The sequence below is a fragment of the Augochlora pura genome, chromosome 8 (assembly GCF_028453695.1).
Source record: "Augochlora pura isolate Apur16 chromosome 8, APUR_v2.2.1, whole genome shotgun sequence".
Classification (NCBI taxonomy): domain Eukaryota; kingdom Metazoa; phylum Arthropoda; class Insecta; order Hymenoptera; family Halictidae; genus Augochlora; species Augochlora pura.
In genome coordinates, this window is record NC_135779.1 from 2,710,084 (window position 1) to 2,734,668 (window position 24,585).

The 24,585-nt window shown below is 49.6% G+C and overlaps 1 protein-coding gene across 1 annotated transcript; it reads right to left on the reverse strand.

Annotated features, from left to right (window-relative positions):
• Positions 1–4,083: 4,083 nt before the first annotated feature.
• On the reverse strand, positions 4,084–24,585 carry LOC144474389 (uncharacterized). Its single transcript, XM_078189181.1, has 5 exons — positions 24,487–24,585; positions 21,651–22,249; positions 9,652–9,770; positions 6,590–6,683; positions 4,084–5,277 (listed from the first exon to the last, which is right to left on the reverse strand). The coding sequence occupies exons 2-5, from the start codon at positions 21,864–21,866 to the stop codon at positions 5,110–5,112; spliced, it is 597 nt and encodes a 198-aa protein (XP_078045307.1). The 5' UTR covers positions 21,867–22,249; positions 24,487–24,585; the 3' UTR covers positions 4,084–5,109.

Genomic DNA, 24,585 nt, shown 5'->3' on the forward strand with positions numbered 1-24,585 from the left:
TAATACAATATAATATAATATAATATAATACAATATAATATAATATAATTTAATACAATATAATATAATGTATACGTATATTATGTATCTGTATATATTTCTTACGAACCGTTCCACGATTAATTAGGATCACAGCCATAGCTTTGAATACGAATGTTCCTTTCGTATTATCTCTTCTTCGTGTTCATATTTTTGGTTTCCTAGGTTTTGTTCATCTTCGAGAGACCGATACGATTACAATATATATATATATAATATATATTTATATATATATATGTATATGGATATATTATGGATCTGTTCTGTACGCGCGAACGATAAGGATTAAACGTCCGCGTGCTTATCGCTATTGTTACATCGTGGTACATTCTCTAGTGGCTACGAACATCGATTACAACGAGATACGAGTGAAACAGACGTCACGAGACATTGAACAAGAAAAAGAGTATTCGTATCGTTTGCTTGTGGCGGAACAAGAATCTTTGGATCGAGACGGAACTAAGAATGAAAACGGGCTAACACGCGCGTTCTAGAGACTATACTACTCGGCATGCTCGTACTAGCGATTTATAGCGGTTTCTGACCATCTACTACGGCTACAAACTATACTTCTCTACGGTGTGAGAGCGACTGAACGACTCCGGGGATTGGCCCGAGGAGATTTACACGTCCGCCGGTAACCCCGAAATCGCCTACTCGTTGGGCCTAAACGTGCTAGAACGTTTCGCACGCGCCTACTCGACGCCACGAGTTCGATTATCTTTGGCTACGCTCGATTATCGTATCCTAAACGAAGTACAGAAGTGCCTCGACGACTGCCGCTGTTCTCTGTCTACACTAAATCGTCGCGTTTTATTGCTACCACCTGTTCGGATCCTGCTTCTTCACGACTAAAACCGCTCGCTGGATCCTCGGAACCTCGACTCGTGAACGTAATACTTTTCGGTTAACGCGCGACCGGAGGTACATCAAGAGAAGCTACTATTTGCATTGCTATTGGCATACAATTCCAACCAAAATTCGTGCAACGAGAAGATCAATCCATATAGATAAGTCGTTATCAAATCCGGTTTATCAAAATTGATAAACTACTTTAAATTTGGGTCAATCGTTGCTATCTCTACGGTCGTACAGAGCAAGCTTAATCGACGTTTTCCCCGAAATCCCGTCAAGCAAAATCCCTGAAAAATATTCATAGAGACAACGCCGCGCGGCTTATCGATCGCAAATCAAAGAAACGCTATCGCTATTGAGCAATTCATCGTATCGTCGCGATGTTTGAAAGACATCGACTAAATTCGTAAGAAACGTCTACCCTGTCGCGCACACCCCCGGCCCCGCGACAATCGTCGAGGCACTCCGGCGGACCTGAGATCGATCCGTCGCGACGACGGCGAGTCGTTTGTTGACACTCCGGTGCCGTCTATAAAAAATAAAATTTACCATCCCGATCGATGGTCTCGCGGCCTGCGGCGAACGAGATCCTCGTCGTCGGACGGAATCGAGCCACGGCGGTACAGACGATATACAAACGACGACGACGACGACGACGACGATGATACTGACTAGAACACTAACGATAACGATATATCGACGACACTAATTTCATCTACGACCGCTACGATACACCCTACGATTATAATTTCGCTACACTCGGAGAATAGAGACTCCCGTCGCTTCCGGGCTTCCGTCTGGACACCGACGCGTGTTGTCCCGCGTTTATGGTCGCGCGGGTGTATCGGTGTACGGATCGGAAGCTCGGAACGCGAGCATATTCGAACAGACTAGAGACCCGTTGCACGGCCGGCGAAGATAGACGACTGGGTTTCTCTTTCGGATCAGATCGCGCTCTCCTTTGGGAAGCGAGCAGCCGTGCAGCCGCGGGTCCAAGCTACGGCTAAGTAGTCAGGAGGGATCGTGATATCGGACGTGTACGTTCACTTAAACCGCTACCTACCTAGGACACCGGCTACCCGAAAACAGACAAACACACCGAAACTGTGTCAACAACAAGCGAGGACGAGCTTCTATCTATCTATCGCCTATCCGCCAGCACTACGAAAGCGTGAACTAGATCTCGGACGAGGGACCAGAGTAGTTTCGCCGTCCAGCGAATCTCCTCTGGTACGCCTCGCCGTCTACTCGTTTATATTTGTCTACTACTCCGGCTAATTCTGCTAAACTGCTACCGATGCGACGAACGAAGCGTTTGCGTCTCTACCGAACACCTACGGCCTTCTCTACGCGGCCATCTACGAGCATCTACGACATCGAGCGTGTTTTCGAGAACTGTATCTAACACCGATCGAAAGGCGCGTCCACGTTCGTCGGCGCGACCCGAGCGTTTCGGTCCGCTGCCGCCGATGTACTCGCGACTCTGTCGACGCGTCGGCGTTCTCCGGGGTCGAACGAGGCGCGACGGCGAACGCGGACGGAGCTCCGGAACATTTCTAAGCTGCCACTACGCGCAGCGACTTTCTACGCGGCGTTCGCGGGTCGAGGGAACGAGCGAGAATTGTTCTAACCGGGAACGGTATTTCTAGATAAAAGCGCGGGGCGAACACGGCGGAAATCGCGAAGCAAGCCGGACAGACAGGGGTGGATCGAAGAAGCTAACGCGGTCGCTCGTCCCGTCCCCGCCGAATCGCGAAGAACCGCTGAACCCTGTAACGTGTAACGGCTAAATGGCGCGCAGGGCACGATCGAGAGTCGATCGTTTCCGTTTGCCGTGTGAAATCGTGCTACCGATCTACGGAAAAGGCGGCTGAACACGCATGAGGAACGCGAACGGATGGATGGTTGGATGGATGGATGGATGGATGAACACACGCATGGAGAAAGATCGTGAAGGGAGAGATGAGTAGAGAGAGAAACAACGAGAGAGAGAGGGGAACAGAGAGTGTGTATGTGTGTGACTGTGTGAGAGAGAGAGAGTGAAAGGGTAATAAAGTTGGAGAGAGAGTTGAACAGCGAGAGGTACAGCAGAAACAGAGGCAGAGAGATCTGGAAAGAGACGAGAAGCGTTGTTCGTTATCGTTTCAACTAGCAGATAGATACCGTTGCCCCGAGCGACCATCGGAATGCGCGCAGCCACGGACGGAGGTACGATCGATCGGCGGCCATTTGTAGGAGCCGCGCATCCCGTCGATCGCCGGGCACACGCAATTCATACGATCTAGGGTCTTACGCGCTCTTACACCTAAATGTCCTCCCCATGGTTTTCCGGCGGTCTAACGCGCCGTTGAGCAAAGCCGAAAGTACAAAAATCCTCTAAACCGCGGTCACACCGACCGCCGCCGAGACCGATCGCCTCGATCTCGTTCGGTCGACCGCTGGAATCGGTGCTCCGATCGATCGCGATCGGCCGAGCCGGTTCCTCGATCGCGACAACCGCGGTTCCCCGAATCGAGGGACGCGTCGTGACGCGGCCAACATTTCTACTCGTTAACAAAAATAAGTATCGCGCGAACTATGGCACCGATTCACGACGATCCCTTTGTCACTCGGTTGGTGTGCGTGTTCCACTACGCGCGCACGCACGCACTCACATTACACACACACACACACACGCGCGCAAATAGAGACACACTCGCGCACACAAACGCGCAGACAGACAGACAGACAGGCTCGCACGCACGCACGCACGCACACACGTGTTCCGTGCTTCGTTTCGTATCGTTTCCTTTCTCACGAACAAACCGTGGGGTGCGGTCCGTTTGGTTTGAGCGGTGGCGGTGCTAGCAAGCTCGCGGAAAACGCAAAGCGCACCAAGCCCGAAACGCCTCGCGTAAACCGGCTGCGCTACAAGCTACCGGTCGCACATTGCTTCAAAGTGCAGTTCCAGCTGTGCAACGCGTCGGAAATCAAGTTTTAGACTGTGTGGACCTCGTCGACGCGGACTGGTGAAATGCCAAACGGTTGAAAAGAGATGCGTAGAATCTGTAACTAAATCTACGGGGCGGTGAAAGCTGGCGCGAGAATGACGGGAACGACGAGAATGGGGCTGTTGCGGCTTTTCATCGTTTTCTATGATAGACCGCGGATTTATATTATAGCAGAAGAAATATGCAATGCGTTGAAGAATACACTCTTTTCGACAAAATTATTTCAGAGAATCCGAATTCCTATTTTGCAGAAAGATTTGCGAACTGGTTGAATATTTGAATAAAAAAAATTCATTCGATCTCTTTTAGGAGACCGTCTATAATTGTTACTGCTTTAATAGAACAGGCAGCCTAGATTTTTACCGTACCGCAAAGCTGAATGAATGGAAACGGTGATTTCGCATTGTGATAGAAACAGAGTTTAAAGTCCGACGCAGTTGCCAGAATAAGTTCATTAAAAAGTAAAGTCGATAAAGGATCTTGCTTAGCCAGAATCGCATTTTAAACCACTGTGACTTTCGCGGTCGCGTCGCCGATCGGATCGAATCGATCGGTCGGCTGTGCGGCGCGAGCATAGTACCGATATCGAAGCCAACGTTGGAACGTTCACCTCGAGATTATTTCGCGTGCGAACGTCGGACGGTAGGCAGAACGCGATCGCCGAAGGGAGCTGCATAGGAAACCGTGGCGAGCGTGTTGCTGCGTTCCACCGTCCGTTTCTCTGACGACCTTACATGCTAATACTTTGGAAAATCGTTTGGTATCCTCGATGACCGCAGCTTCGTGTAACTCGGTATTAGGTATCGTTCGTCGCTATAATTACAGACTATTATATCTCGTTCGACCTAAGTTTCGTTTTAAACACTACCTTTGGACGTTTGACATTTGCTTTTTGTTTCACGGTTGCTCGCCTCGCGTGGCCCGCTACCTCTACGCTCGCTCGTTGTAAGCTCGGATCGCGACAGCGACAGCGACAACAACGACAACGACAATTGGCAACGACAGCGACGACAGCGACGATGACAAGACGGCGACGACGATGGTGTGCGCGCGCGCGCGCGGACCAAGCCGAAGCCGACCGAAGCGGGCTGGTGCGGGCTGGAGCGGGTTGGAGCGGGCTGGAGCGGGCACAGGCCCCGCAGCGCATACACATCCATCCTGTTTCCCTCTTTCACGCGTAGTGCACGCAATCCCCACGCTCGGACAGCGTGGGCGTGGACGGACACTAGGTGGTGTTCGGATCCTCGTAGGCCTTTTCGTAGTCTCGCCGACGAATCACCGCGAAGTGAGTCATTTGGAAGGTGTTGGTCTTTTTACAGCCACGCTCCAGCGTGCCTGTCATACTGTAACCCATGTTGAAGTCGCTCGAAGAGACGTTCGACGTCAGGTACAACTGTCGACAGAAAGAAACGGGCCTCGTTTCAGATCCCGGGCACCTCCCGCAACGGAAACAAACCTACTCGAAGGCATACACGCTCGATAAGCGTTCGTTACACCGACACCGTCGCGTCCCCATTAATCTAACCGCGGCCACATATCGTACGAGTATGTGCATAAGGGAGCCCTGCGCTTATGCTTGTGCTTGTGCTCGTACTCGTACTCGTACCTTGCACCGGTCTATGTGCTGCTGACGGTCGCGCTTTAGCGTCATAAATTTCTATGTCGTCCATACGTTACACCGTCGCCGCACAATAGAAGCCACTTTAGGATTTGGGTCATTCGGAAAAGCCCAGGTTTCTGCCTTCTCTTCCCTCGCCTCGCCTCGCCTCGCCTCGCCACATCTCGCTCCGCGCTTCTTCTCCCACACGACCCCTCGACCCCACGCCTCTTCATTCTCTAGGGTCTACGTGCAGCTACCAGAAAGAAACCAAACTTCATCGGCTTTCCCGCGTCGATATCGGTCAAGATTTAATGGCATTACGCGCCGTTCCGCCGCGCCCTTGTCTGCCAAATTTCACCGGCATTTCTGAGCCGTGAATATCTTAATGCGCCCTAATGCGCCCGGGCCATACAACGTTCAACCTCATGGATCTCTTTCTGGCAGCACCCCGTGGACCCGCTACGTACGGAGACGTGACATGAAAGGGCTGCTTCTACTCGGTGCCGTTGGAAACGTCAACCATCCGACTATAAATGTACGTGGCACCATTAACGCTTCGACTGCCACACAAATAAACTCACAAAATTATATAACATTATAGCGTTTCATTTCGTCGAATTAAAATCGATGCTATCAATTGATTTTTTTTAACGATTTCGCGTTTTGGAGATCCCAATAGAATTAGAGAAATACGTCTTACTTTATGAAACCATGTTCATCCAGGCTTGCATTAAATGCAGATTTATCTCTGTCCGAATGACGAGCTTACCAGCCTGCTTAAGAAAACGATATACAAAACAAGAATTTTTGACATTCACATCGATCCGACGTCCCTTCTATAAAACAAAAAAATTGACGGTATTTCATCTTTTGTCCTATCGTTTGTATTTCTCCTCCTTTTATTTAATTATTTATGAATATTGATTATTGAAAACATAATCCACTCTACAATCCACACTATCCACAGACTTCTAAATCCTTCCCTATAATTTCCAACAACAGCGAAAAAAACCAAAAACACGGCGATCGTTCACCCTTAGTTTTTTTCTATGTCGCCTTTCCTCCACCCGATCGGAAAACGACGTAAATATCGTGGAAGCGGTACCTTGAAATCGGGATCGGTTGTCATTCTCTTAAAGGAACCGATAATGTAAAGCGTGCCTGTCCCAGTGTCCACCATTTTCGCCTGAGTGCTGTACCTGAAACACACGGATCAGTCCAGTGAGCGTCAAACGAAGCACAAGGACAACACGATGTTCGGTGTACGGTACACACCGGATACCCGACAACGGTCTCGATCGCGGCTTTCAACGGCGAGAGCAACGCGGCCGCCAGCTAGTATTTATTCGGGGCGAGTAATTACGCGTCGAAATCGCGGACGTCGGCGTCGCGCCGGTCCGCGAGCGCGCGCCGCTTTTTCAGATATTTCGCAGCGGGGTGAAAATTTTCCAGCTGTCGGCGACATCCGACAGGTCGGCCGCCGAATGAACGCGCGTTTAGTCGGTCTTTGTAAGCGTTTTATCGTCTCGTAAATCGGTAATGCGATTAGCGTAGCGCCGGGACGCGACACGGTTCCACGAGCGCGGGAGGCTCGCTTGTCCCGCTTTTATTTTCCTGGGCCGATATTTCACGCTCTGCCGTCGGATTACCAGGTTTCCCGAGGAGGCCCTGTTTCCCCTCCGCGAGGAGGGGGCGATCGGCTCGAACCGGAAGCGAAGTTGCGGAACGCGGCGCGGCCGAGTTCCGCGCGCGCGGCGCCGTCCGAAGACGATGAATAAAACAGGACCGGGAAGAAAAGCCGAGACGGGACGGCGAGCCGAAAGGGAGAACGCCGAATGGGAGAGGGCGCGAAGAGCCGTAGCAAAAGGGAAGAAGGACGGAGGAACGGTTCGACCGTTTTCGGAAGCGGAAGGAGCGGCTGAAGTACGAGCGAGGGTGGAAGAGGTGCGCGCAGGGGCGAGCCGTGGGAGAGACCGTGGGAGAGCGTGGGAGAGCCGTCAGGAGAGGAGAGAATAGAGGAAAGAGAGAGAGAGAGAGAGAGCTTCCCTGGTGGCTCGAGGGGCTTATTCCGGCGAGCGGTTCAGTCGGCGACGATCATTAAAAGTTTAAACGCCCTCCATTGAAGTGCGGCGGATCCAACACTCGGTTTAAAATCCACTATGGCTGGTGCTTTGACTTTTCCTCCGGTCCTCGATTCGCTTCACAAAGGAAACTGCCAACCGGTGCACCCTTTCGATGCTCGACCGGGCCCGTTTGCAACGCGTTACCTACGACCATCGATTGCCCGATGTCGCGCAGCTCCGAACGGCAACAGTCGTCCATCGACCCGCCGATTATGAGCCCGTTCCTAAATCGTTGCAAAATTAACACTCGACAAGTTCCGGTCGCGTAAATGAGATAAAAGTCCGACGATAACAGCGACGAGGAAACTGAATCCCGTCGGTGGGAGAGAGACGAGACGCGGGCTGCGCGATAAGGATCAACAACGGAACGTTGGACAAATATTGGGAAAAGTGACGAGTAGACTGCGATTCCTCGTGACCGTGATTCATGGTTGGATTTTATGCGTTTATGGCAGGTGTAATTTAAAACAGCGAGAAGATTAATGGAAGCTGAGGACGTTGATGTATTAATCTTGGCTTATCGAAATTATTAAAGAAGAACGAAATATGGTGCTCGGCTTCCGTGTCCGGAAATTTTGCTGACAAATTCTATTTTGCATGAAGACCAATGCTATTTCAGTTGCGATACAATCGCGATTATCTGAATCTCCTGCATCCGAGTTCTTTGTTATCTACAGACTTTGTCTGTGTGTGTATTGGGATGGATTAATGACGATCGAATACGATTAGTACTGCACAAATAAGCAAAGATTTAATTCAGTCATTCAATTATGCTGTATTATACAAACACTCGCGTTCCCTCGACCGGATATCGGTAAGTTCGGATTATATTTTGCTTACTAATCTCTCATCAAATCGGTGGTCTACCTATCTCACTCGAAATTATCTATAGACGAAAATAGCAGTGGCGTAACAACATGTCGCATATATAGCGTACGAAAAGATACAATAAGAAATAATTCGTTAATTAGAAAATTAACTTAAATGCCAAGAACAAATAGCGGAGAAAGATACAGCAAGAGGATCGGTAAAAGGAAAAAGTCAGTAATAAAAGTAATATCGTGACTGAAAAAGGACGGTACAAAAGAGGTAATATGATAAGGGAATAAAGAAAAGTGGGCAGAGTCACGGGGAAGAGGAAGAACAATTTAGTAATGATAGCGCAGATTTTAACAGGCGAGAACGGAGTAGAAAAGAAATTCAAGTAAGCGCTGGTACTGATTTGAAGTTAAGAGAAGACGATTCAGACAATTATGGTAGCAGAGCGTGCAACCGAGTTTCAGGGAGGGAACTGTTGCATAACGCTACGAATGGGTGCATAGAAGGGAAACTTTCCGAGAATGTCGGTGCAGAAAATGAAATGGCTAATAAAGTATAAAAAATATAGGTCAGCCATGCTTCGACGTGAACGAATCGCATCTAGGCCAAGGCGTGACAAGAGAGGCTCGTAAGGTTATGGTTAAATATGAACGTGGAAGCTGCTGCCGGGGAGGGGTTCGGAATAAATCTAGAGAAGCCGCGACGGCCGCTCTCCGCACAGCGAAACGATACATCGGAATTCATAAAAGCCAGAAATAACATTCGACACTTCCGATGTTTCCTGAACGCGGTGGTGATCGATGGATCGAGAACCGTCGGAAACCGAGGGAAATTGGGGAACGCGTCGAACGCGGCGCGAGAACTCGCACGAATAACCTGATAATCCGCAGCTGCGAAAGGGAAACAAGAGGACAGCGCGAAGTTTCGGACGCGCGTTGTCCCTGTAATTCTGAACTGCTATATAGCGCCCCGTATGGCGGGAGAATAGGAGACTAGAGCGAGAAATAGACATTCCGGCCACGTAGCCTACAAAAGCTCGAATTTCGGCCGCGCTGGGAATACGATTACAGGGAAAACGTCGCGACGAGGACGACGACGGCGTAACCGGGACGTACGTGCCCCGTCCAGGCGTCGCGACGCCCAACCGGACACCCGCCGGTTCCTCCCGGCTGTTCGACATCGCGATTTACGAGTTGCGACTTACCACTTACCACTTACCACTTACCTCCTGGTCCCAGCGACTTCGACGACCTTGCACCGACTTCGACTCCACCAGAACGGCGTCAAGGTCCAGTAGGAACTACTCGCGCTTCTCGCCCAGCCCTCCTCCGGGAACAGAAGCACCTGCGACAAACGAACGGATGGTTATTGTTGCTTCCTCGAATATTCCAACTTCGTCCGCCGAATTTAGCGCCCCTAAGTCCCTAAGTCCCGCGACGCTCGCTCACTACGATATTAACATCCTTGCGCTACGATTTCTTTTCCAGCAGCATTAATTAACGTCCATATTTAGCTGCCTGATTAAACGAGACAATTTTTATTTTCTTTATGTCACCGTTTACCTCTATTCCTAGATTCTAATAACAGAAGAATCACTTCGATTTTGAAGAAACGAACAGCGTTCGTATCTAGCAGATTGTTTTGTAATATAACGAGTTAAAAGAGTACTGGGTTATTATTGGTACGTGTTGTTTTCGCTTCCGTTGTTTATCTTGTTCTTTTCGGCTTTCCGATTTATCTTGTTCTGTTCACATTGATTCCGCTGTATTCGTCTGTAATTTAATACTGCCTTGATTTGGTTATGCATGAAGATTATTGAGTGACCAATCGTGAGTATATTGGACGGATGTTTCTCTCGTAATACAAATATCGTGTCAATTAAGTATTAATTAAGAACGAAACTAAACCAACTGCGAACAAAATACGTGTAATGATCGTTGACTCTTTTAATTAGTGGTTCTTAGGCGTGTTTAAAATCTTAGTTATAAAAATGGGAAATTGTCGATGCTGCCTCATGACTTTAATGGCAGCATGATTTATTCGTAAAGAGCCTTTATTTGAATCAGCCGTGCGTGACGTACGTTCGGGTCACGATTGCGGTAGCCGTAAACGATTTGACCAAGCGGCCTTGCCGGGCCTCGACAATTATGATTCTCCAGATCACGATTGTTCTTTTGGTCCGCGGGCGCCGGGATCTCCCGCGTACGGAAAGCGGCGATTAATCTTTCGCGCGACAGACGGAATCCCGAGCGCGTTGTCGTCGAGCGATACGAAGCAGGAGAGGGTGTTAACGAGGAGCAGCTATCCATCCTGGACCGTCGTAGCCGCGCTCGATAACGCACGCGACGGACGACGTGTGGACCTTGCGCCAACGTCGCCTCTCGTCGAATCTCCTGCCAACCCCGCGCCGCTTTGTTCATTCAGCCCGAGAAACGATTTTCGATGTAGCGCGCTGCCGGCGACGCCGTGAAACAGGACAGCGTCGTTAGCGCCGGCTCATCAAGCATTTTCATCTCGAGCCGTCGGAAAAGCTCGAGTGCACGCCGTTCCCAGCGCTCGCTGAACGAGACGGAAAACTAAAGTCGTAAACAGCTAATGCTGCTTCTTCGGGCACAACTTTCTGCACATTCAATCCTTGCCGAAGCTGGCGCAAGAAAGCTCGATAACTTCGCAATGACTGCATGCTGCTGTACGATCATCGTCATGCTGCGGATTTTCATGAAAAATAAAGACAGCCTATATGTTATAAAAATTAATAATTTTTAACTGTTTAAAAAATAAATGTCTACTTGTATCATGGACTAATGCAGACAATTTTTACTTATCATGATAATCCACAGCTGAACAATGATAATACAATATAAAATCCGCAGTTTAATCGTCATCGATTCATCAGTCGATATACCAGTACTCGAAAAATATTTCACAGCGATTCTGAGACATTTCGCCACAGTCGATGTGTCAATTTCCTGTGACAATGTAATCGAACTTCTAAATTATTGTAACAACGTCGAGAGAATATTTGCAGCGATTTCGCCCGAAAATGTCGCCGCCGGCGTAAGAATTCAACGAGGTCACCGTCCCTCGCTAATCGTTGGTCAACCATTCGTTAGTCGATCCACCGAAGGAATTGTTCTGAAAGCCGCGGCTCGCGGAATCTGCACGGCGAAATTCTAAAAGGCAACGGCGCCGGAGTAAAACGACCGCCCGGTTTTTTCGCAGAGCATCGGCCCCGGCTCGACGCCGAGCGCGGCGAAACTATGAAAGTAGAGAGAATAAAGTCGTAACGCGAACCGGATCGCGTTGTACCTCCAAATTGAGTTTCCTGCGAATTTTCCGAGAGCATGCGCCCTCGCCCCTCCCTACCCGGCCCCCGCGTCCCCCCAGCTCCGTTGTTCGGCGGCTAGAAAAAGGGAAAACTTTCATCGAATTCGCGAAACGTTCGAGAGGTCAGCCATTCAGCCCGGAGAACAATCCTTCAGCCCCTTGTTCGCGAAGATCGATTCCGCGAATTTTTATGAGGAGCCCACGCGTGCCAGGCACCGCTCCGATTCCAATGCTTCGTCTACGTGAAATTTATTCAACCGTGAGTTTGCTGTTGCCAATAAGCGGCGGAACGGGAGTTTCGTTTTCTTCGTCGAGTCGCGAGTGTTTAACGCTGCCGCAGATATTGCGAGATATCTGACTTGGTTTTTCGAAGGAATCTTTGACCGAATAAAAGGGTTCAAAGAACACGTACAAAAGGGAGAATATAACTTTAACATTAGCACTACCGAATTTGTAAAAATAACGGATTTATGAGGCTATTGTAGCGTAAATGTTTTAAAAAAACGACTTTCTTTTCTAGTCAAATTTTAAGAAATATAAGTTCAAAAATACGCCTACTAAAACTCAATCTGTATTTTTGAGATTAAAAAATGTCAACTGCGTTATAATTTCTTCGTAAAATTGCCTCTCTCAAAAAGTTAAACAACTACGCAATTTGCATTACGCTACCCTCTCAAGAATCTATATTTTTTAACTGTTAAAGTTCAATGATACTTCTGTGAAGAGAAGCTAGATGTATTTCGTAAATAAAAATCGTGCGACATCACGGTAAAACACAGTTTTGTTTTTAAAAGGCAATACAAGCAAGTGATTTTAAGAGCTCGTTAGTTCTAGTGTGAAAGCACGCTGCGCCGCAGCAATTGATAAATAGATCAAATCACTCGTATCTCTGCTCGCAGCAGAAAAATCTAAAACCACTCGCATGGGGCGAAACGAGCAGTTCCAAATTCTTTATTTCATATTGCTCCAGCGATTGTTCTAGCGTGAACGAGTTTCACATTGTCTCCGTATGCTGGGGTGTGTACTCTGGATCACTGGCCATGTAATTCTGGTGTAGAACGCTGTGTAATTATACAGATTGTCTCAGGACGCGCGCCATGGTATTACAAGAAGTAGATCCAGAAGATTATGGCCGTGGAACGTATTCATCGAGCTCTACCGTCTCGAAATCGGAGCTTAACTCTTATAACGACGAACAAACACATATCGCTGCTATTATAGAAAATGTATTAAAATATATTACCTTATACGTAGTAATATAATGCACCTCTCCACTTATAATCTTATAATTATCAATGTTCTAACAATCTGTATTATCAATTTCTGAAACTTTATCGGGTTCATCTATTACTTTCCGCTCAGGTACACACAGCTGTTTCGATCGGCACGTTGAAGGGTTAAGCCAGAATAACGCTATCCTATTTCTCTTCCATATTCTCGCTTATAGAATCGGTCCACGTTCTCCCGTGCCACCCTGGACACCCCGTAGATTGGAAAATAAATGTTCGCCCTCGTTCTCGCGGACTTAGCCGTAGTTAAAGGGTTAAATATTAGACCAAGGGGGAGATTTCATTTCGAAGGGATCCGGGCAGGTCGGTCGCCGAGAACTTTCTCACGAAGCGGTTTCTGGGTCACGGATGTCGGTGACGCGGCCCGGTCGCGACGTTGCGGAGGGGTAGCGAAGGAAACGGCGAAAAGGGAAGAGGAATTGTTCCCCGTCGGATATCGAAGAGTCGACGTCACGCGAACGCTTTGAGAGATCGCGAGAGCGGGAAGAGCGTGGTCAAAGTACTCGTAGTAGTTCAACGAGATTTCCGCCCGTTTGGAGAGAGTTCGCCGGCGTTCGACGTATCACGGGGGCGTGCATGGGAGATGGCCGCGGCTACACCGATAGGTCGAGCGAGCCGCGAAAGGTCGCAGGGTCGGCTCCCTCCAAAGTGCCGGATATTTTCTGGGTTAGCCCGGTAACGCGTCGCCGTTCCGGACGATAAATATGTACGGTGTTACACACGCTATATACCCGAATCGTATACAGCTAAATACATGCACGCGTAAGTACACGGGACTTGCCCAGATTAAATCCGGCTTCCTACGAAATCCCAGAAATCGCGGCGCGTACCGATCCGTGCGACGCCGGGCCGAGCCGGGCAGAGCCGGGCTACGCCTCGAGCCGAGCCACGGTCAGCAATACTTTACACCTGCCACGCTGCAGACCTAATTAGACGCGGCGGGCTTAATCTTGCACGCTTAATGGGATCGCCGAACAAAACTGGTTGCCTGCGATCTCTCCTCTCGGACGTAACCGTTCACGGAGGAGCGAAAACTCGATCGATACTACGAGAGAGATCGCTGCCGCGGCATCGTTTTCTCAATGCGTTTAGCGGAACGAGCCCCAGTCCAGATTTTTCCGCGGATCGGAGGGGAAGAAGAGGAAGGAGGACCGAGCCTTTGCCGCCCCCTCGGATTTAATAAACTCCGCGGCTTGGCTTCTCGGACCCGGCCGATTCTTGCCTCGAGAGAGTCAATCTCTAGAACGGCTCTTCGGAGAAGAACTGCGGAGTGCTCGCGGTCCAATTTCGCCGGATCGCTTTGAGGCACGCTGCCGCAGCCATCCCCGAGCCGAAACGTTTCTTTTCATCCGATTTTCTCCCTTGATCGACTCCTCGAGGTGGCACCGCTCCAAGCTAACTCGGCGCGCGACGTCAGCCGGGCGTCGCGTCCGTCTAAGTGAGTGCCGTCGATTCGGAGTGAGAGAACCGGCGTCGGGGAGAGAACGAGAGAAGGAGAAGAGGGAGGGAGGGAGAGGGGGAGAAAGCGTAACGCAGGGAGTAATTATGCGGTGCTCCGTCGATCCGTTACCGTGGAGGCCGAGACGAGAGCAAACGGCTTGAACGTGACTCGATCGCGCGAGTAATCATCGGCTCCGATCCGGTCGCAGCGAGCCGCGAGGCAGCGGATCAACGGAAGCGGGTTACGCTCGACGAGTGACAGAGCACAGAGGATAACTGAAGAGGGGTAACGCGAAAAACGAACGCGGAGGCCGGGAATACGCGGAGCACGCGGTCTAGAGGCTTGAACAAAGGAGGGTCGTTAGAAACAAGTGGCGTCGATTAAAAACGCCGACGCCACTCGCTCGAATGCATCGACAAACACGCGACGTCGACGGCGCGCCGCGCCGCACCGCGCCGCGGTGTTTTCCTCGAGTCTTGTTCTCTTTTCCCGTTTCCTCCGCGGTTCGTCCGACGATCAAACTCACCCCATGCAGACTACGCGTCGCGGAAACGTTCAGACCGGTCCGTCGAGACGTTCGAGAGCATTTCCGTCGGGATCCTTCCGCGGAATCCCGAGGAAAAATACGTGGTTTACGCAGCTGCGGCGGCGGTGGTATGGCAGCGTCCTGCGACCTACATCAACGAGAGCGCGAGGATACATTATTACTATCATCGGAAAGCAAAGCTCCGATGGTGCGACGGCCGCAGGGTGTTTCAGGGTCGGTTGCCATGGCAATGCGCTGGGACAGCCACGGGGTGCAGCCTGGAATATCCACCCTCTTGCCTCTTTTCCGCGATTCTCCCGGTTACCCCTACCTATGCGGTCCTCTCTCTCTCTCTCTCTCTCTCTCTCTCTCTCTCTCTCTCTCTCTCTCTTTCGCTCGCTCTCCATCCTCACCCTGTACTCGTTCTCTCCCCTGCGTCCCTCTGCAGTCTCTTTCTCGCTCATGATGCTCCTCCCTCACCCTCTCTCTTTCTCTCGCTTTCTCTTCGTCCCTGTCTCTCCTGCGCGATCCTACATCTCTCCCTCTCTCTCTCTTTCCCTCTCTGGCTTCTTCTCTTTCTCTCCCTCGATCCGATTGACGTTCCTATTCCTACCTCTGCCTCCTCTCATTCGAATCCTATCCTGTTCCTGCTCCTTCCTTCGCGCGTCTCTGTCGGGTCGAACCGACACCAACTCCAACTTCGACTCGACGCCGACTCCTCCGACCCGTTCTCTCCATCCCGCGTTCCAACGCAAGCTCTTCCCTCTCCTCCCGGAGAGCTCGCCGCTCTCTCTCTCTCTCCTCCGAAAGAGCTCGTTCGCCTCCGTTACTCCGACTAATCGCACCGTTCGGCCGCATTTTATTTATTCGCCACGGCGGAGCTCGCTCGGCCGCTCTCGCGCGCTTATTGTCGCGCTGCCGCGCCGTAACGATCGATCATGAACAGCATACCTTCCGGATGAGGAAAAACGAGGAACGGTGCCCGACCAGCCGGCAAGAGATCGCCGTGTTCGATCGACGACGGCCGATCGGCGCGATCGTCTTCGGCACCGCCGGGCCGGATCGAGGAATTCCGCTTGATTTCAGGCGTTTCCGCGACGGGACCGGTATTTTTTACGCTCGCTCGGAAGCACTTTTCGGCATCCTCGCCGGCTATCGGGATTCTCCGGCGTGTCCTCGGGTTTGGGGCAGCTACGGAATCAATCTCCAATTTCAGAATGAACGCGTTAAAACGTGTCGCGCTAAATCACGGGACACGGGACGATTATCGACTTTCCGCCGAGTAATAGGGTCGAGGTCGGGAGGGTTCTCTCTGCACCGGTCCAAGGAAACGATTTCTGTTCTCGCAGCCGATTGTTCGGTGATCGACCGGACGAGATCGAACTGGACTGTGAACCTTTATGTTAAATAAGCTGTGTTCGTGCAGCGTTCTTAAAAACGCGGGTCTTACGAGCAAAACTACGTACGTGTTCCTCAACGAGCTAGGTTGGTTTAAAGATATCCTTGAATGTCCTCGTTTGCACCGAGATTACACGAATTTCGTGCTTTCATCTTGGCTGTTCAAGTTGCCGAACTGTGAACCAATTATGTCACATACGTGTGGACATTTATTGATCGCGCGATGCTCAGTTACCTCTAATACGTCTTCTAAAATTGTACGAAAATGTCTGTGATTACGTTTCATGAAAATCTCAATTGGAATAATAGGACGAACATATCTAAAAATTGCCATTCCAGCAGATCTTACGCGTTTTTAATAAAAATGATCAAATCAAATACGAAACAGAATTTAAAAATACTATTGCATTACTTTTAACTAGAAAAGATAGCTAATAACCGAAAGGGGTGTCTAAATAGCCAAGCGTTCGACCTGTTGAAATATTAAAAATAAATAAATAATAAGTTCCGATATAACTGTGCATCTTGGAGAACAAAAAAGTATTTAGAGATTAATCGACGATGACAATTGCCGAGGTGTCGCGAGTGGGTTCTAATAGACGCAGATCAGAATTCAGTAGTGCTCCTTATAAAGGAGGAACCCCGAAAAGAACGGTTCGTATAACGAGGGGACGATAGGGAGGAAAAAGCGCGCGAACTGCGTGCAGAGCCCGAGCCAAGCGGAGCGGCGCATTGCAGCTCGGCAAGAGCACAATTTTCCTCTCGGTCTTTTCTTCGACGGTTCCCGCGAGACGTTTTCCTTTCGGCGGTCGGCACGATTTCACGAAGAAAGAGAAAGCCACCGCGAAAGCAGCGAGACTCTTTCAGGCTGATATCTTTAATCGCGCCGACGCGAGGCGGGTCGAGGCGGACCGAAGCGTCGCGACGCGACGTAAAGAGCGTCTACGACACTGAAAGTCGGAGGGGTCGAGCGTCGGTCGAGCTTCCTAGACCATTCAACGAGCTAAACAATGCTCCTTTTTATCGAAACTACCAACGCCCCGGGGAGCACGGCGGCCGTGCGTCTATCTTCGCTCTCCTTCGCTGCGAGTCGAAAATAACGTGCGACAGAAATCCGAGGGACGGGACAGCGTCAGGCGATTAAGGAATTCCACGGTGCCGACTTAGGGGAAACGAGTTACAGAATTCACGGACGGCTCGAAGAAACTCTTGATATCACGAAAACAACCCGGATTGTCAAAGTGGACGGAGGCCCTGCATATTAATGTCCGACAAGCGGTAACTTGTAGGCAAAAGTAAGTTTTTCAATTTTTATGTTAGAAAAATTCTTTTCCCCTCTTACCGTCCTAACGTTATAAATTAATTGTTTGATATGCGAAGTATGTAATGCATTTTTTTACATGACAACGACTATATTTTGTTTTTCCATGCACTTCATAAGAATATTTTAACTTGTGAAGAGATTACGTGTTTAGTTATCGTACTTGGTTTATATGATAGATGCACTATTGTTAACGTGTACGTTAACGTAACTTTTAAGAACAATAATCTGCAAATATAGATCATCCGGATAAAAGATCAAGGATAAAAAAAATCATCCGGATTCATTCTTCTACAAGTTGTAATATATAAAATTTAAGAAACAAAATTTTTGTCATAAATAATTAAGATCATTTCGATATTTCATCTCTCTACAATTGTTATATGAATTGTTATATCTAAAACTGTTATAACACATTCCAAGATAATTTTAATACTATCAAAATTTAGATTTAAAAAATTGTCAAAATGTAACTGTTTTACGATTTGCAGGTCTCTGCATACAACATACTTTGGCATGTAAAATAGGTATGCTATGAGTCAGGACAATTATTCTACATTTGCTTTCGACCGCAAAGGGTTGACATTAACATCTATCTCTGACTTCATAACCTCATAGCTGGTGTCGGAACGATTTCAACGACCTACTATACTATGAACCTAAACCTTCTAATAGCGATAAAATAATTTTGAACAGACGTTACCGCTTCTCGGACTACTGCGCGGTGGAACGGGATCCGCAGCATCGACGTGCTTTCACGAGAGCCACGCAATATTTTACGGCCGATCGAGAATCGCGGCGGTGCCCTCTCGTCGAAATTCGCAGACGTAACTAGGCACGGGAGGCCGCGAATATCGTTCCTGCCACAAAGGAAAAGTTCCGATCCGCGAGCCGAGCCGCGGAGGTCTGAGAACCGAAAAAGGGGAGGTGGGGGAGGGAGGAGGGCAGTGAATGGCCGGATGAATAATAACTCGGTTATTGAAAGAAAACTCCGGTCGATGCGAGTTTCGAAACTCTGAACCGTTAGCCCAGTTGCCCAGGATAAGGCCGCCATCGACTTTGTTCGTTTCTCTCCCTCCCCGGTAGGCCCTTCTCCCTTTCTCTCTCTCTCTCTCTCTTTCTGTCTCTCCCTTTCGCCCTCCCTGGCAACCCTCTTCCTTGTCTTTCTCCCGATTTTCGTCTTGAACGTCCCAATCCACCGGCTTCTCGTCCTCCTTACTCGCCTCCGAGCCACGTCCGCATAATGGCTATTCGGATAGCGAATCGATTTATTTCCCCGGGGGCTTCCGGAAACTTGGAGCCTCTCGAGCCGTGAACTTGGAACGGCTCTCCCGGTCTCTCCTCTCGCATTCCTCCGTTCCGGCGGCGTTCGCGAGACCGCGGCCGAAAAAAAAAACGCGTGCGACAGAAACGCCGAGCAGAACGCGGCTGTCATAAACGGCGAACAGAACGCGAGCGTCGTAAACGCCGAACAGAACGCGGGTGTCGTAAACGCCGCGATGAACGCAAGCAACGCGACACTCAGATGCTGGATAGTATCTGTAGTAAGGGGACGGCGAAGGCGGGTCACTACGGACCCGTGCTAGAAATATTAATGGGACATTGCGAGCGCAAACCGCAATGGAAATCCTCTCGATTGTTAAGACAAGATACAATAACCGCTGCCACGTTTCTCTACTGTATATTATATTTATAAAATATTTCACAACTAATTCCTAAACTCGCTTTTCCTTGCAAAAGTATTAAATTATTATTATGTACATACTGGTCCAAATGGACCGACTTTTGGACTGTCAAATGCAAGTAGATTGCAAGCAACTGAAACGGCAAAAAGAACGGGGGTGACATAACCGCCACTGGGAACGCGAGCGTCGCGAACGTCAAGCAAAACGCGAGAGACAAAACGCGGTTTTATTCCGGAGTTTTCTGGGGCGAATTCGGGTTTCGCGATGGTCAACCGTCGCTGACAGGTCGCCAACAAGCCCAAAGAACTTCGGAAGACCACCCTCAACGAGACGCCCGGTTTCTCCGCATTCGTGAGCTCCGAATGCATCGAGTCGTCAACTGGAAAACAGCTGCGGACCCCGGGTCGTGAATAGTTCGTGAACGTCGAAAATGCTCGAGGAACGGATCGTTAGGGTACGTTTATGTTGTAGCTGCAATAAAAGCTGCAAGCGCATCGATTAGAACGGCGATAAAAGCTGTGAAAGGTTTCCTTCTTCGGTTCGTTTGGAAACGCTAATAGCCCAATTATTTAAGGTCTTTTGATGACAAGTGATTCTGGAAATGTCCCATTGCTTTCAAGTCTGACAGTACAGTATACCGAGGAATATTATGCTCGTTAATACCAAGTAAATACTGTCGCATAAAATGATAGAGTCCATTTCGACGCCTCGCTCTCATCGACGCTCTTATCGTTTATCGCTGCATAAACGTTGGAGACGAAAACGCTGTGCGAGATGGAAAAGCACCGAATCGCCTTTGAGGAACGAACATAGTTCTGCCGTTAGTTATTTTTAGCTTTGGAGACGATCGCCATCCTTTTGATGGCGAGGGAATCGGTAAACACGCGTGAACGTCTCTCCTATTCGTTGTCAGAAACAGTTGCACAAAGATCCTAGATTTATGGATACTATATTTCTCAAGCATGTTCACACAGATTTTTCGGCAGCTGGCTTACCTGTTACATTCCCACCCAAAAATATAAGAGTTAACCCTTTGCCTTGTGATAGCGACGAAGACGAACAGCTGCGATGAAGATTTTAAACATAATCTCTTGCCGTACTTTGACGAGTCCGACTCGCGATGAAAATTACTAGCAATTAAGTATGGATGCTATTCTGGTCTTTAACACTGGAATAAAATTTTAATCCTTTGTCATTAATATTTAAGCATTTAAGTAAATTTAGACAGAGAAGAAATATTCATTTTAAATTGAAATCCAATTCTATCCTCTTGTTATAAATGTTCGACGATTAGAGAAAATATGCATACGTACTTTCCTTTATTAAAAATTATGAACGACGACGAAGTTCTAATCGCTGTATCCATAGAATAAATGATAGAGCGAGCGCTTAAAATAACGATTGCTCATTTAACACGATTTGCGTCACACAGATCCGGATAATGTACAGGAAGGAGCATCGTAAACCTAGCCAGAAACCCAAATGTCTCTTTTGGGAGGACAGGTGGAGTACTTCTGGTAGGTTAGAATTTTCCTAAAGAAAATGTATTCGAACGCAAAGCGGTAATATGTCGTAGATTATGCGACAACAGGTCTCTGAAATCTTCGTAATATCTTCGTCGTGTTGCATTTCTTACGTTACGCTGGCAAGAAATCTGTATTCAATGATCACGAGCAATGACTTCACGCTTTACTTAGCTAGCCATTTAGAAGCGCTGCCCCATTCTGGACCTTGTTACATCATACTTGAACCTTATCTTAGCTACGTCATCCTCAAACTCCAAACTTGCTAACACTCACGATTCCTCAGTGTCACTTTAACTTAGTGTCCACAGTGGCTCCGCAAAAGTGTCCGCACACCTTCTCAAGCGCAATAACATTTTTAAAACTCAACCGAACGACTATCACTTGAAATGACAAAAAGAAAAATTAATAGGACTCTAGTTTTTTAACTCTTTCAACCGTCTCTGCGACGACAATTTAAAAAATGCGTTCTGCAGATGCTCGATAACTTATATGCATAACTTGTGAAAATGGCATTTTTATGTCCTAGAATGATTTCAGCTTGACTTTGCAGTGTTTTGATCCAATGTTCAGAAAGTTATTGCATTATAAAAGACGTTCGAATACTTTTTACCAGGAATTGTAGCGTTTCTTCGGATGACCGCGACAGTTCCCATCTGTTCCGATCGGAACGGATCGGTGGCTGCGTTCGTAAGAGGGGGGGATGTTGCTCACCTTGTTCGGATAGCCGTTGTACCGGAGCAGCTTCTTGCAGCATTTCCCGCGATTCTCGTAGTAGAACATCTGGACCATTTCTGCGTGGTCCGTCGCAGCGCTGACGGTGAACGGTGCACCGTCGTTCCCGAAACACCTCGACGAGGAGGCCGACTGCTGCTGGACCGATGATTCCCGGCGGCCGAGTGGCACGCACGGACACCACCCCGAGACCATCACACCGATCGACGCGGATCCAGGCCGATCCAGGTCCGTGCACCCTCCGCCTACCACGATCGCTTCTTCCTTTGTGGAACAGGCCTTCTCATCGTTCGCTCTTCGGCTTCGGGCTCGTGTCGCTCGCAGAGGCCTTATCGCGGCGGCCTTGCCCAGGCTTCTTCTGCTCGCGGACGCGTTCCGCGCCTCCTCGATCGGCTCCGAAATTTGGCACTGGTTTCCTTCGGTAAATACTTTGGCACAGAATTGGTCGACGGCCGCGCGACCGGCTCCCGATGGCTCCGACGACGGTACGTCGTTGTTGTCGCCGACGCCGTCGTCGCCGCCGCTGCTGCGACGTTTCTCCGTAATTATCGACGAGTGATTGCTCCGCCAACAACGATCTGGAAAAACCATCGACGACACGCGTCTGTGATCACCGAGGACCGATTTACCGTCGCCTGTGCCGTCGCGTTCACGAGGAAAGTCCGGAGAAAAACGGTGCTTCCTATCGCTCGATGCCGCGGATCTTTTATTTCCTCGTTGTTTTCCTAGCGCGGTGTGCGAGAGAGAGAGAGAGAGAGAGAGAGAGAGAGCTCGGTCGTTCCCGCGACCGAGGCGGCAATGAAATCCAACGATACCGGAAGAATCGGAGACGAACGAAACTGCACCGTTTCGTTCACGAGATAACGAGACCGCCCCGATTTACGGTCGTATGTTGCCTGTTAAACGAACCGCGCGCCGAAACCGAAAGACGGCCGTCGATTTCGTCGTTCGTAGGATATATATATATATATATATATATCTCCGCGCGGAAAGCGATTCCTGTATCGACCGACCACGGCGAATCGGTCTCGTGACCGATGGTCGATCGAGATTCCCTGCGGGAGCTAGTATCTCCGAGCAAAAACTGCGGCGTTATTTCGCGACAAACTCGAACGGTCTGCCAGCCGCGGAAAACTCGGTAAAACTGCCGGGGCTTTTCAACGATTTTGAAAACCGTCTCCCGCCGTCGGGGATCGACCGATCGTTCGACGATGCGAGGGTCGCGGGGAAAAGGATGCACGCGGCTAATGGAAACCGCAGGTTCGACGAACTCTCGGAAAATCAGACGGATGTCCGCGTTTCTAACGGTGCCGCGTGCAGCGGACGGCCGGAGAACGGCAAAATGCTATCGAACGGTGCGGTTTTATTCGACGCCGGACCAAAGCGGATCGGATACGAGTTCGGATAGACGAGACGGCTCGGTCTATCCCTTTAAACTCGCCCCGCGCGAGGATTACCAACGAAATGCGCGCCAACCACCCTCAATGTCCGCCGTTCGGCATTCTTCTCGAGCTCGCGTCCGATCCCCGGCGAAAGCAAAGCAACGAGATCGAGATCGCGGAACCGGTCGTGTAGATCCTGTGAATCGCCCGGTCCGTCTGCTTTCGCATTCGCGGACGAGAAACGCGAAACATCGCCTTTGTCCGTTCTACCCTGGAAGCTGTTCGTACTCGAAGTATAGTCTATTAACTTCTCGCACGTTCCTCGTTTCCAGGAATTGCGAAATGTCTGATATCTACAAAATAGTCTCTGACAGATTGCAAAGTTATAATCGCATCGCAGCCCGTTGTGTTAAAGAGCGTAGCGAGGATGGATGATGTCTTTAGCGCAATTAGTTTCGAAGAGCGTACGAGGATTAAAATCACCGACAAGCTACATAATTAGGTCGCAGTCTGCTAAATCGTTTCCCCGGAATGCAATTCCGTCGGCAGAGCACGGTCGAAAGTTCGCCGCTGATTCGAACGGATTTAGACAGAATCGTGTTGGCGATCGGCGACGTTGTCCCCCGCGGAAACGGGAAGATAAAGTTTGATCGCGCGAGAGGTGAATCGCGTTAGCCGCAAACTTTTTAGAGAGGACCGTCCACGGGCTCGCAAGAATCGCGCACCGCTGTTACGAAACGTCGAACGAGTGCCCGTAAATTCGTTCCGGAACTCGATAACCGTAGTTGCCGGAACTCGAGTCCCAAGTGCCGGGGACACGCGATTTTCTCGCGGCGTCGCCAGGGTTTGAAAGCAACGCGCGAGCGAGTTTTGTCGACGGGAGCGAGCGGTCGAGACTCGAAATCAATGTCCGCGAATCGACGGACGCCGTATCGGCGATTCCGATTTGGCGTCGCTTAATCGACGCGCTCGACTCTCACGGACCTTGTACTCGGGATTCGCGGATCGGTTGCACCGTTTTCCTAGACTCCCGCGAGCATCTCGCGAATTAAGGTCACTCGGACTTCCCTCTCGGCGCCGACGATGCATCGAAGACACGGCTTTAATCGCGTGAACTGCGAATCACGACCGGAATAACCAGCCCAAGGGCGACACTGTGCTTCGACACGAAACAATGTCCCCGTTAATTAAACCGATTACAGCAACATCTGCCGCGACGATTCACCAGCGATGCCGTGGCCGGACCGAGAAGTGAGGCGGTCGACGGACGATCCTTTCCTCTCTGTCTCTCTCTTTTCCTCAGTCTCTCTCTCTCTCTCTCTCTCTCTCTCTCTCTCTCTCTCTCTCTCTCTCTCTCTCTCTCTCTCTCTCTCTCTCTCTTTCTCGACAGGAGGATCTATCTCCTTTTCTCGGAGTGTACCGAGAAAACGTACCTCGATCTCGACGAGCGCGTAGCTTCTCGGTAAATCCGTAAGCAAGAGCTGGATGCTCCCGATACGCGATTTCTGTCGCGGACGATACCGGCACCAAAC